We start from the raw sequence: 13,656 nt of genomic DNA, 5'->3' as shown, positions 1-13,656 counted from the left end.
TTTGCAGGTTTTTGGCTATTTTTATTTTTTTTTTTTACATTTTCCCCACATCTTTGGTGTTTATGGTCCGATTTTCAAATTTTTTAAAGATATAGATATCAAAATTAAATTTCCCGTCGTTTAAAGAAAACAACTATGAAGGTCAGACTGCCTTTTTGCAGGTTTTTGGCTATTTCATTTTTTACATGTTCCCATAGCTTTGGTGTTTTTAGTCAGATTTTCAAAAAAAATTCAGTTAAAGATATCAAAATCAAATTTCCCGTCATTTGAAGAAAAAAACAGTGACGGTCAGTCCCATCCACGAATTTTTGTGCTTCGCTACTTATGGATGTTGTCATCCATGTTTGTTATAAATATTATATTTTATGCATTTTTTAGATTAAAGCAAGAAGAGAGGCAACTAACAATTTAATCCAGCAGAAAAGTAAGTACCAGCAATAATTACACATATCAAAAATGTTATTTTAGATACCTAATGTTTTTTAAGAGGATCAAATTCATAATTTGAATATGGGAGGTTATGAACAGGAAACCTCATATGCTACAATTAACTCCAGGTAATTTCTATGATTTTTGTCAGTATACAGAAGTGTATATTCTGCAAATTTGACCCGGCTGAGGGGGGGGGGGGGAATAAAAAATATGTGGTTGGGGGGAAAAATGTAAAAATTAATAAAAATGAAAGCATTTTTTCCAATTTTCTCCCCTGTTTGGTGAAAAAAAACTAAAAGAATATGTAGGAGGGGGAATATTTTTCCATTTTATCCCCTTCCTTGGGGAAAATGAAAAAATTTCAGCACTGAAAAAAATGAATCTTGTGCAGAATATATATACACCCCTGCAGTATTATAAATCTATAATATACAAGTTTGCATTGTTTAGATTTATCTATTATTTATGAAATTTAGTTCTACACATGGAGAAAATCAGCAACCAACGTATGGAGTAACAGGTATTTTTTTTGTTATCCTTATTAAAAATGTTAAGAAAGAGTTTTCTTCCATTTTTTGGAAGTAATAAGAGGGGGGAGGGGTTGACACATATGATTTGCGTAAACCTGGTGCTATTCTTATATGATGAATTTCACGAAGTATTAAGATTTTTTAATAGGCCTCCAGGTGGTCTCTGTACAGGTAAAAATGAAAAAAAATTTCATTTTACCTGTACAGAGACCACCTGGAGGTGGCAGTTCCGGAACCTGGAGGTCTATCCAAAAAATCTTAAAACTTCGTGAAATTCATCATATAAGAATGATTTTAATTATATCACTTATCCTCTCAGTCCAAAGATAAAGCCTAGGCACCAGGTTTACGCAAATGTGTCAAAATTCCACCCCCCCCCCCCCCCCCCCTTATTTAAATCTTCAGGAACAGGACATCCTGGTGGCTTGAACAATCCTGGAAGAAGGAGCAACATACATAAGATTGAGCAATCAAATAATGACAGGTTTTTACAATTTCTAACACTTGTTCATATTATGAAAAGAATGCAGATCGAGTTATTTAATTTTATTTGTCATTAGATACTGACAGACAATCTTATCAAATCTTTGTTTTTTTTAGTAATTATGGAAATGAGCACAATGCAACTCAAGAAAGGCAATCATCATCAGACATGCAAGGTTAGTGTAAAAGTTTCCTTGGAATTTTGTACTTTTAAATAAGAAAAAATTATGTCCTTACATAAAATGAATAAAAACTTAATTTTTCTCTCTTTTTTTCTCCATAATTAAACATTTTTTAATTTCCTAGACTATTTGTTGTATTTGACTCTATGCGTGGGTATACCTTATGCCATTTTGTTTTGTCTGAATAGAACATCAATTTTGCTGATATTAAAATCAATTTAATTATTCCAAATATAACCATTTAATTAAAAACAACTTAATATCAAAAAGCCAAACTTAGTAAAAAAAAAATGTAAAAGTTTAAAAGTGTCATCTGCTGATATTTACAAACTCAATAAAAACATTTTTTCATGATAACATAAACTTATTTTTTAGCTCCAATTCCAAATCAAGATGCTGGAAGTGAAACTAATTGGTTCAATTTGAAATCATGGCTAACAAACATATGGCAACGTATACCTGGAAAAAACACACTTTCCAATTTGAGGTCTGGTTCTGAAAATGGCATAAATCCTCCAGAACTAAGCAATCCAAAAACACCAACTTGAAAAGTATAACTAAATATGTAAAATGATTAAATATTTAATAACCAAACGATTAATTTGTTGTAGTGTCCCAGCTGTTTATTTTTTGTTAAGACCTCAACATCAACAAATTTCATTTTGAACATTATAATCTGTGAACTTGAAACTGTTGTGTAATTTCATAAGAACAATACATAATAGATTTTATACCTACCTGCATCAATTTGTGGTTAATTTGATAAAAAAAAAAATAGGAATGTATAATTTAAAACCTTTACATGTCATAGACACTTTAAAATTGTAATATTGTAAAGTTGGTACTATGTGAAATAACCTATAATTTTATTAAACATTGGATCAAAAGTTTCTTTGAGTATGAAAAGGGCTGAAGACATGTTGAAAGACAGCAGTATGCTAAACAATACAAGAACTATGATTGCTGATTACACAGAAAAAGCTGAGGCACTTGCTAGAAGATATTGGAATATTCTTCTTCAAACAGAAGCTGTTAAAAATATAGTTGAAAGGTTTTAAATTGTAATATTCTATATTACAATCGTTAAGTACTATTTTCATTTAAATTACAAATTGTATACACAAGAACTTTGTTTAATTTAGATCAATGTATCTTAATATCATTATTACAGATTTTCCATAATATGTGCTAAGTAAAGTTGAGACAACAACATTGCTTCAAATTAAAGAACAAATCATTATAACATCAAGTAAGTTTAGTTAGGCTTCGAAACCGATTAATATCCGCTGGATTAGAACCAGTTCTAAACCATGCTGAAAAATCATGTATCATATCATTTTGATTGTTTTTTTAGTTTTCAGATTTAAAATGAAAATGTAACGAATTCTTACTGTTTAATATTTATGGTAAGTTTATTTTAAATAGTGCGGTGTTTATTTATTGATTATTGGTCGTAAATGATAATATCAAAATATTTTCGACCGATACATTTGTCAGTCCGCAATGCTCTGGGGAAATGTGGTTTTCAATATAGGGCTGGTTACAAAAAAGGGGCAAATTCTTGATGAAATGACGTCATGAAGAGTGAACTATATGCAGGCAAAGACAAATGTGTCTCTAGGGGCCTTTTGAGTCACGTAAGAGGGTTGTTTGTGGCGTTGATTCAATTTTCTCGAGTCTTTTTTTTTTTTTTTTTCCTTTGGGAAGATAACATCCTTTTCCACAATTATTATCAAATATCCAGGTACTCTAACATGTCAAGATTACCCACAAGATAAGTATACACTCTTGTCGTTCCAACTATTAAAACTACAATAAATAACAGGTAAGGTTATTTTATTATTGAATCCCTATACATAGGTCTATTATATTGCATGCTATGCATTATAATACTCTTAGCTTAATAATACTGTAAATACTAGAATGAATAATTCTCTTTGATAGATATGGTGGCCCTGTAAAGGGCGTTTTGTTTTCGGTTATCCGGTCGGTGAGTAAATTAAGCCTTGGTCTTCTCAGACTTCTTGGGGAGGAGAACAGCCTGGATGTTGGGGAGGACACCACCCTGGGCAATGGTGACACCGCTCAACAGCTTGTTCAACTCCTCGTCGTTACGGATGGCGAGCTGCAGATGTCTGGGGATGATTCTGGTCTTCTTGTTGTCTCTGGCGGCGTTACCGGCCAATTCAAGAACCTCAGCAGCCAAGTACTCCATGACGGCAGCCATGTAGACTGGGGCTCCAGCACCAACACGCTCAGCATAGTTTCCCTTGCGGAGAAGACGGTGGATACGTCCAACAGGGAACTGAAGTCCAGCACGGCTGGAACGGCTCTTAGCCTTTGCCTTAGATTTTCCTCCTTTGCCACGGCCAGACATGATGATTCGATGGGTGTTTGGAATTAAATTCAAAATTAGTGATAAGGTTCAAATATGCCTTATTTATACACTTACGGGGTTCTTAACGTAGTTAGGATTATATATTCCCTACTCCTATTGGAGCAAAATTTCTATATTCCCCCAAACAATTTTATGATTTTACCCTTTTCCTTCTCTTTTTAAGTCTATTCCCTTGTTATCGCCCTCTCCACCCCCCAGTAATTTTAATATCCCCCCCCCGCACATCAAAGCTAAATCGCCCTCCCCTTGGCCCACCCCTCCCCCTTAAATTTCCTACGCCCATCTTATCCCAATACATTAAAACTTTCACCTGCCTTTAACCGCCAAAAGTTCAACGGTTTTTGTCTAAACTCTTGACTGTATAATAAAATAATTTCTTCAGGATTTTCTTTTTATTGTAAACTTCTATTATTTATAACCCTCACTCAAAGATTTACTATTTTGTATTATCTGGTTATTCAGAAGATGGAAAAAGTGCAAAGCGGAAAACAACTTTGGAATTTTAAAGGGCTTCTCTAGGAATAAATCCATGGTAAAAAAAAACAAAGAATTAATGTGTAAATAAAACTTGGTTTAAAATACCTTTATTTACTGTCAAAATTTTCAATATTTGTCGAAAAGCTTGAAAAATAAAACTATGAAAGGAAAATATACAAAACTTAGATTTTCTTTTACCACCCCGTTTTTTTAAACAGTAAGTTTTGCCATTTTTTTATATGTAAAGTTGCCATGAAAAAAAAAGTAACTGCTTAAATTCTAAGAATATAAGTAGATTTTAGTAATTCAAATTGCATTTAAAAAAAAACAAAGATAAGACTTCACCAGAAAGGTCGGTATTCTGTTTTTATAAAAATAATTTACTTTTAAGTATCATACATAACAAGAGTATAAAAATTGTTATTTTCTCTCAAACAGCTCTCCGCGGTTATAAAATCGATTCAAATCCACAGGATATTAATCTGTTTCGAATGAATAACGGCAAAGTTTTCAATTTCTTTATATTTCAGAATTAGTAGATAACCTACAGAAAAGAAAAAAAAACTACCAATACAGAAATAAAATAAAAAAAACGGATTTCTGAAAAGTAACTTAATTTTCAGTCTCATAGTTTCTCTTTAGTTGTGGGACTTAAATTCGTTTAGGATATTAAATTTTTTTTCAATCCTATTCCTAAAACCATTCCAACACTTAAAGAAAGTTTCAATATTAAAAGGCATTAAACCATCCGTTTAAACTTTATAGCTTCCTTATTAATCGTTTCAGTGGTTTGCTAGATCTTAAAAGACAAACAAACAAAAACTTGCTATTTTATATTGAAGCACTTACTCTTATTCAGGGAAAATTAAGTAGTAAGTAGGTATTTTTTTGACTTGTGAACAGGTCTCTTAAATGGGTTGCATTTTATTCTTGGAATGGATTTATGTGAATTTTATGGGTTCAAAATAAGGTTATTTGAGTTTTGTATTGGAATTGTCCCAAATAAGTTCAGTTATAATTACATTTTATCTATATTTTAATTTCACACTTTATATTACATTTTACAGTGAGATGTCAAATTAACTTAAATTCAAAAGATAAATTCATAGATTACTATTGGTGGAAAATAGCTTTAAACCATCTCAAAAATTTAATCTAAAAATAAATAGGCCTAAAACCATTACAGGACTTATGCGCGAAGCTTACCTAAAATAGAGAACCCAATCGGTTCAGTGGTTATTGAGATTTTAAGCTTTAGACATAAAACCATAACTACTTTATTTGGACAAAGGTGAATATATCCTTATTTTTGAAAAATAAGTTGGTTTTACCGTTTCTAATCCTTTCATTTTTTATCAAGTTTTACTTAAATATCAAATGCTTCTAAATTATAATTATGAAATGGTATTCAATCTTTTAAAAATTCTATTTCATACATAAACGATTTATTTTTAGGCGTTTGTTAGAAAGTGGGGCATTTGGCGGTAAAATCGAAAATTCAAAATGGCTGATAATTAAATGAAACCCAAGCCAAGCCATTTCAAATTTAAAGGGACAAAAGGATGTTTTATTATGAAGCTTGTATTCAGGATTAAGTGAGAACTTACTTTTTAGTCCATAGAATATGTTCTATTCTATTTAATTTATGAAATGCAGAATTTTTTTTTGTCTTACGTTATTTTTATAATATGAAATATTAACCGTAACTTGGTAATCCTGATATGATTTGTTTCTCTGTCTGTCTGTATGAACCGAAGGATCACGTATCAAATGAATAATCCCATAAAGCTTTTAATAATTAAAACTTTCTTAGACTGTCAGATACTTATCTCAAAACTCTTTATTTTCAGTCAAGTTTTAATTGATTTTTAACTCTAAATAATCTGATATCTGATGATTTTACATTTTCAAAAAGTTATTTCTCGCTTAGTTTCAGAAATTCCAGTTGACAGAGAGGGGGAATTTTAAGTTTCCCGCCAGTAGGTTGTTATGTCGTTCCGGTACACAAAGAAAAATAACAAGCGGAGTGGAGTTTTGCCACAAATACGATAGGCATGGATATAAGAATAGAAAATTGGACATTCAATTTTTAAATGTAGTTTTCAAATTTCACTTTATTATAAGCAAATCTTTTCTTCTCGTAATCGATGCACAAAACTTAGAGTTTGAATTGTGTTATGAAACTTGGCATGAGTAATCCTTCGTAGGTATATTTTCCCTAAATTGAACAAAAAGTAACGGCTGGCAGCTTATCCTTTTAGTCAATTTTTGGCTATTTCCAGGGCAAATCCATCATTTATTAAATAGGAATCGACTTGTTCATACATACTAATCACCTTTTGTAAAATTTCTAGTAACAGCCGCTACCGGCTAGAACCGGCTGTAAGCGACTGGGAGAGGCCAAGAGTATGATGTGTATATAGGACGTGTGACATATCCTAGTAAAATAGCGCCGAAAAACAGCCAAACGGCTGATCCGCCATCCGTTAATCGTTTCTTTTCCAACTTTTTGATCAATTGGAAAATAGAGTTACCAAAAGGATTAGGTATACATGCCAAGTTTCATAACAAAATTCTGAAAAAGTACTATTTGCGTATTGATTACGAAATTGTTGCATGCATCCCCCCCCCCCCACCCCTAGGGTCGGTCCGTCAGTACTTCCGTTACGATTAGCTCTTTTCGACGTTAATTAAGACAGGTTAGAATTGTCCTATTGATATCAATCTTAGCATTATGATTCTTATTACAGTTATGTACGATTTAGAAAGTGGAGCAACTCAATAATCGTTGCCAGAAAGTGCGTACTTTCATTAAAACATACTGATTTCCAAAATTGTAAAAATTCCCAAGAGGATGGAATAACATTTTTAATTAAATTAATTTTTATTCTAATAGAATAGTATTTTTTGGGATGATTCCTACAGCATATTATAAAGAAAACCCGTCCCTATATTTTCTTTCTATATTAAAATTAAAGTTTACTAGATTTATATTTTTTATGTTTATAATGTTCCTATATCCATGCAGTGAAACAGACACTCGGCGCCGTGCATCACCAGGTGACCCAGCACGGCATGGTGCACATAATCACCACCTACAGCTATATCACCTGCCTTGTCTACATTGTTGAACAACGGATTAAAAATAAATGCGGGAACTACAATTCAAGGAAACTGAACACACTGGGTGTATATAAACAAGGGTTTCTTGTTCCTCAACCAGATTCATTATCTACATTACCATGCCCCCTAAACAACGGTGCCAGATGTACACATTTTGTGCGTAATGTACGCATTTTTGACCTGATTGTTGACAAATGTACACATTGGGCAAAACCGACGAGGATGTACGCATTTTCAACATTTTTTAAAAAATGTACACGTGTACACACAAAAATTGGAATTTTCCTTCCAAAAATGGACTTTTTACCCCAAAAAATTGGCTTCCTTCCTCGATTTTCTGGTTATAAACATTAAAGTTTAACTGAATATTTATATTTTTTGTAGTAACTTGCAAAATTACAACTAAAAGTGTGAGGTGGACTCCCCTTTCTCCCTTAAGTGCTCCTAGATGCCACTAGTGTAATATAGGATAGCGTAGCAAATCCCCCTCGTACCCCATCCCCTTCTCCCTATTCCCCCCTCCCTTTTCCCCCTCCCCCCCCCAAATGTACACATTGTAGGTCCAATGTACACATTATTTGTACACTTTGATCTGAAAAATATCTGGCAACTATGCGGCCCTAAAGTTTCAGGAAAGGCTGCAAAGAAGTCTGGCAAGGCCCAGAAGGCCATTGCTAAGGGAGACAAGAAAAAGAAGAAGTTGAGACGCAAGGAGTCTTATGCCATCTACATCTACAAGGTCCTGAAGCAGGTGCACCCAGACACTGGAGTCTCCAGCAAGGCCATGAGCATCATGAACTCTTTCGTCAACGACATCTTTGAGCGTATTGCTGCTGAGGCTTCTCGTCTGGCTCACTACAACAAGAGATCCACCATCACCTCCAGGGAGATCCAGACTGCTGTCAGGCTTCTCCTTCCCGGAGAGCTGGCCAAGCACGCCGTCTCTGAGGGAACCAAGGCCGTCACCAAGTACACCAGCTCCAAGTAATTCACCACTGTTTTTGTTGCCCAAAGGAACAAACGGTCCTCTATAGGACCAACTATGTATTTCTTAACGAGATTTTCTCTAAGGTTATTTGGTAATATACTTAGACATTTTTTTTATTCAAATTTGAAGGTATGATTTTCTCCCCCCGACAGCGAACAACTAAGATCTCTGGCCGCAGCGTTCGGCTCCCTAGCCTATAAACTAATATAAAATAGTTCTAAATTTTCTAAGAGGATAACACTGGTTTATATGTTCTCGAGATTTGTGTGCAAACAAAGAGACAAACACACATCCTGTTACTTTATTATAATAAAAAGGCAATCTGGAGATTTTCATGAGCTTTCAATTTGTATGGAAATATTCTAGTTGGTTAATTTTACATAATTATAATAAGCTTTTAAGATGTATAAGAAACCGCCTGTTTTCCATGTTAATATATTTACTTTCATGATCCCATGCACTGCAAATAACTTATTATTCTTGAATTTAAAAATACTATTCAGATTGAAAATTCTTGTCCCAAGTTACTTTTTTTTCAACTTTACTTAAACAAGATTTACAGCTTTTAAGATGAGGATTATTTTTAAAAGCGAAAGTTTTCTATAATTAGGGTCGGTCCGTCCATCTAAGACAGCTTTTTTTCGTTAATTTAGGCATGTTAGAATTGTCCTATCAATTTCAAACTTTGCATGGTGATTCCTTTAGTTGACCGTTTCAAGATCAATTAAAACCGAATGAAAATTTTGTCTTAGATGTTGAGTTTATATGATTTTATATACTTTTCAGAATTAAAAATGAAATCTAGCTTGGTGATAAAAAGGTACGATTTAGAAAGCGTAGCAACTCTATAATTATTACCAAAATGTCCATACGTCTATTTCAAACATGTTGATTGTTTTTACTTTTTGAACAAATTTTTATGTGATCTAATTATCCGATTGATCTGAATTTTGGTATATTGATTCCTTGGACAACAAAGTATAATGTTATAAGCAAAGCAACTCTATAATCAAGTCCTAAATATGTAAGTAAGTCCATAAACATAATCCTGTATCAAACAACTTTTCAACAAGGAGGGGGGGGCGAAAGTGACACTTTTTGAAACCAAAACTAAAAGTCAAAGGAACTCGACTAAAAAAAGTTACAAGTCTGACATTTTGCATGGCAGTTGCTTTATAGGGGTACAATATGGAACTGTGAAAAAACGGCGGCGCAACCGCCGAAAAAAGGCAATAAAAATATCAGCGGGAAACGGCGGTTGCGCCGCCGTTTCTTCACAGTTCCATATTGTACCCCTATAAAGTAACTGCCATGCAAAATAACAGACCTGTAACTCTTTTTTTAGTTGAGTTCCATTGTTGACTTTTAGTTTTGGTTACAAAAAGTGTCACTTTCGCCCCCCCCCCTTTAATTGCAATTTTACTTCCACTTCCACATATATTCTGATTATATCCGCTTGTCCTACTGTATCAGTACTTCGCTTTTATGGATGTTTGTTTAATGTTTATCTATTATTATTTAGAGCATAGAAATACTGCTTTTTCTAGAATTAGACTTAAATTAACTAGTAGAATTAGATACACCCCTAGAATTTCTGTTACTTTTTTAAAAAAGAAAAATACTTTTTAAGGTTGGGGGTACCATACCCTCCCCGAAAACATTAACTTAGGTTTGGTAAAGTAATCAGTTAGGTTAAGTTTTAATGCATTCAATGTTTTCTTCAAGTATTTTAATAACATTCAAATATGCATAATTTATTATATTATTTGACTCAAAACAATTTTCTTTCACCTGTGTCCAAGTAAAAGGAAATTATTTGCAAATAATCTTACCTCTCAATATTAAGATCTCCCAGTCCAACTTGTTAAAATTATTATTAATAAATTTATAAATCTATAATACAAAGTAGTTGAATTTATATAAAGCTATACAGTTATGATGTTTAGGTAATAAATCTCGTTTTGATAGATATGGTTGGTCCTTTAAAGGACCGTTAGTCGTTTCCGATGAGCAGTATGTAGTTTAACCTCCGAATCCGTACAGAGTGCGGCCTTGCCTCTTGAGGGCATAGACAACATCCATAGCGGTGACAGTCTTCCTCTTGGCGTGTTCAGTGTAGGTGACAGCATCTCTGATGACATTCTCAAGGAAAACCTTAAGAACACCACGGGTCTCCTCGTAGATGAGGCCAGAGATACGCTTGACACCACCACGACGAGCTAAACGCCTGATGGCGGGCTTGGTAATGCCCTGGATGTTATCTCTCAACACTTTGCGGTGACGCTTGGCGCCTCCCTTGCCGAGTCCCTTTCCTCCTTTGCCTCTTCCGGTCATGATGATAGTTTAATTTCAAAAATGAAACTAATTATGGTAATACATAGTTGCCAGATATTTTTCAGATCAAAGTGTACAAATAATGTGTACATTGGACCTACAATGTGTACATTTGGGGGGGGAAGGGGGAAAAGGGAGGGGGAATAGGGAGAAGGGGATGGGGTACGAGGGGGATTTGCTACGCTATCCTATATTACACTAGTGGCATCTAGGAGCACTTAAGGGAGAAAGGGGAGTCCACCTCACACTTTTAGTTGTAATTTTGCAAGTTACTACAAAAAATATAAATATTCAGTTAAACTTTAATGTTTATAACCAGAAAATCGAGGAAGGAAGCCAATTTTTTGGGGTAAAAAGTCCATTTTTGGAAGGAAAATTCCAATTCTTGTGTGTACACGTGTACATTTTTAAAAAAATGTTGAAAATGCGTACATCCTCGTCGGTTTTGCCCAATGTGTACATTTGTCAACAATCAGGTCAAAAATGCGTACATTACGCACAAAATGTGTACATCTGGCACCGTTGGTAATTGATCACGCCATATTTATAGTGGACGCACTCAATTCTGTTGAGCTCCTATTGGATGTAGGTCTCGACGTTCCGGTACAACTAGAGCAGAAGATACTACAACAACATTGTGCGTGTGTAAGTGCACAGGGGGGAGGAAAGGGGAGTGAAGTGGTGTAGGGATATTAACGAAAGGGGAGAGGAAGGAGGGCGTGTACTATAAGGTTCTATAACAATACAAAGCAAAGCAAATTTAGGAGGGAAAATATGACAAAACCGTTGAAATTAAGATTCCTATGTATATCTAAATGTAAATGTCTACAATTTTTTTAAAATCTAAGTGTCAGTCTTTCCTTAATTGTTAGCTCAATTTTAAACTTTGCATATGATGATTCCTATAACAGTTAAGTACTATTAAGAAAGTGTAGCAACTCAAAACAATTACCAAATTGTCTGCATTTCTATATAAAACATGTTAATTTTAACCTTTGACAACAATTTTTGTGTGTGATAAATTATCCTATTCTTTGTTTTTTGAATACTGATTCCCATTACAACGAGGTATAGTGTTATCAATATCAGAAAGGCATCTCTATAATGAACTCCTAAAGATGTAAGTATGTCCTTAAACTGTATCCTTTACATAGCCAGTTTTGCAACAAATTTAATTACAATTACATTTACATTCTGCTTGTTCGGGTATGACACTCTATATAAGTGTTTATGTTCGTTTGTTCTACCGTTTCGGAGCTTCGCTTTCATGGAGGTTGTCATCCTTGTTTAAATATGATGAAAAATTTTAAGTTAAGGCGTGCACAGAGTTTTATCCGAAGTGTATAAGCCTCGAGGGGGGGGGGGGGAAATAAGGTGCGTGTCTCCCCCCCCCCACCCAGTTCTTAATAAAACTTATTGATTTTTTTTATATTTATTACATAAATCTACCTTTTTTTTTGTAGGAAAAGCGATAAATTTCAACGAATAGAGCCCAGGCCAAACTTAAAAGTACTTTTAGCATTATTTTCTGTTTCATTGCTGGTTTGTGCTCCTGCTCGTTCTTTGAAAAACATGGTAAAAATTTAATTTTAAAAACTTTTATAATTTAATAAAAGTATAAGTAATAACAACCAAAATATTATTGCATTGATTATTTATAAAGAACACTTTCTAATAAAATCCAATTTTCTATCCTGCAGTTTTTAAAAGTGTAAAAACTTGAATTCATTCTCTATTGATACATGCTTTATTAGTTTTATAAGATCTAGTGCAGTTCACGGTAAAATGTTCCTGGTAACGATTTTCTCCCAAAATCTATAAACTTTATAGGCTACTAACTGTCAAATGGGCGAACGTACATATCAAGCACGTGCACTGCTTGTACCGGAACAAAGGCTTATAAATATTCTGGAAAAGCCAAGATCTAATGATGCACAGGGAAACTTGACTGAAGAAATAACGCATAAAATAAGTTTTTTTCGCGCATTTGCCTGCACTGCACCAGAGAAAATCGTTACTAGGTACATTTTACCGCGAACTGCAGTAGATCCTTTTTATTTATTGCATTTTAACAAAATTATTTTTTTTTTCTTAAAAGGTATTTGTTAATTTATTTGAGGGAGGGAGGAGACAATGGAATGTAATTTATACTGGTTCCCATTGTTTTATAATCACGTGTTCTCATTTGTTGGATTAAAACCTTTGTAGAATATATAATAATTAAGTCAAATAATCTATGATTGTAAAAAAAAAATTTTGGGGGGGGTTCTCTTAATTTTTCAAAATTTTCACTATGAAGATTGATAAGGAAGCAGTATTTTTTTTGTAATTGTCCATTAAGATATTGTTGTCCACTTAAACGATTTAGTTTTTCAGGAGTCCATATTATAAAAATGAATATATAGAATATGAAGGTCCCAGGATGGATATAGACTATTTTAATGTGAAATATGAATATTGTTTAATTTTCTGCTCCAATTAGATGTTTGCTATTAGTATGAGAGAAAGTGTTTAATCGCATTACTTGTACGTAGATTATACTTAGAGTTTTAATGGAATTGTACTCTTTATATTTACAGTGACTGCGCAACTAGTATCTAGGGACTCTGTGAGTCTGTATACAAATGGGTAGAAAGGGACCAGGGCATAAAATACTCTAAAACCATCCTAAGGCTATAATCTAATAATAAAATATTGGTTTTTTTTATC

At 33.5% G+C, this 13,656-nt stretch overlaps 5 protein-coding genes across 6 annotated transcripts in view; 3 read left to right on the top strand and 2 right to left on the bottom strand.

Moving 5' to 3' along the window:
• The window catches only part of LOC145331690 (uncharacterized), a 34,169-nt gene extending 31,189 nt beyond the window's left edge, over nucleotides 1-2,980 (top strand). The window contains exons 7-12 of the mRNA XM_080176491.1: nucleotides 379-424; nucleotides 488-557; nucleotides 909-952; nucleotides 1,368-1,446; nucleotides 1,563-1,621; nucleotides 2,003-2,980. Coding sequence (XP_080032617.1) covers nucleotides 379-424; nucleotides 488-557; nucleotides 909-952; nucleotides 1,368-1,446; nucleotides 1,563-1,621; nucleotides 2,003-2,175 — 471 coding nt within the window. The 3' untranslated portion in view covers nucleotides 2,176-2,980. The remainder of the gene's footprint in view (nucleotides 1-378; nucleotides 425-487; nucleotides 558-908; nucleotides 953-1,367; nucleotides 1,447-1,562; nucleotides 1,622-2,002) is intronic.
• LOC145331692 (uncharacterized) overlaps nucleotides 2,797-13,656 on the top strand; it is a 109,715-nt gene continuing 98,855 nt past the window's right edge. Inside the window, exon 1 of one of the 2 annotated variants that reach the window (XM_080176499.1) lies at nucleotides 2,797-2,876. Coding sequence is in view for 1 of the 2 variants with exons in the window: in XM_080176496.1 (XP_080032622.1) it covers nucleotides 3,031-3,033 (3 nt within the window). In the remaining variant the exon portion in view is untranslated. Of the gene's footprint in view, nucleotides 2,877-2,979; nucleotides 3,034-13,656 lie in introns of those variants that run through there. The other variant, XM_080176496.1, reaches the window with a different exon arrangement.
• LOC145331695 (histone H2A-like) lies at nucleotides 3,595-5,058 on the bottom strand. Its single transcript, XM_080176502.1, has one exon. The coding sequence runs from the start codon at nucleotides 4,002-4,004 to the stop codon at nucleotides 3,627-3,629; it is 378 nt and encodes a 125-aa protein (XP_080032628.1). The 5' UTR covers nucleotides 4,005-5,058; the 3' UTR covers nucleotides 3,595-3,626.
• LOC145331697 (histone H2B) lies at nucleotides 8,250-8,940 on the top strand. Its single transcript, XM_080176505.1, has one exon. The coding sequence runs from the start codon at nucleotides 8,410-8,412 to the stop codon at nucleotides 8,611-8,613; it is 204 nt and encodes a 67-aa protein (XP_080032631.1). The 5' UTR covers nucleotides 8,250-8,409; the 3' UTR covers nucleotides 8,614-8,940.
• Nucleotides 10,614-10,970, bottom strand: LOC145331696 (histone H4). The gene has a single exon (XM_080176503.1). It carries the CDS (start codon nucleotides 10,945-10,947, stop codon nucleotides 10,636-10,638), a length of 312 nt encoding a protein of 103 aa, XP_080032629.1. The 5' UTR covers nucleotides 10,948-10,970; the 3' UTR covers nucleotides 10,614-10,635.

Source organism: Acartia tonsa, chromosome 11 (assembly GCF_053477335.1).
Source record: "Acartia tonsa isolate MP-2025a chromosome 11, ASM5347733v1, whole genome shotgun sequence".
NCBI classification, from domain to species: Eukaryota; Metazoa; Arthropoda; class Copepoda; order Calanoida; family Acartiidae; genus Acartia; species Acartia tonsa.
The sequence above is the reverse complement of the archived record's forward strand: the minus strand, read 5'-3'. Positions and strand labels throughout refer to the sequence as shown.

Coding starts and splice junctions, on each gene's coding strand:
- LOC145331695 (XM_080176502.1), bottom strand. CDS start 4,004: ATGTCTGGCCGTGGCAAAGGAGGAAAATCTAAGGCAAAGGCTAAGAGC.
- LOC145331697 (XM_080176505.1), top strand. CDS start 8,410: ATGAGCATCATGAACTCTTTCGTCAACGACATCTTTGAGCGTATTGCT.
- LOC145331696 (XM_080176503.1), bottom strand. CDS start 10,947: ATGACCGGAAGAGGCAAAGGAGGAAAGGGACTCGGCAAGGGAGGCGCC.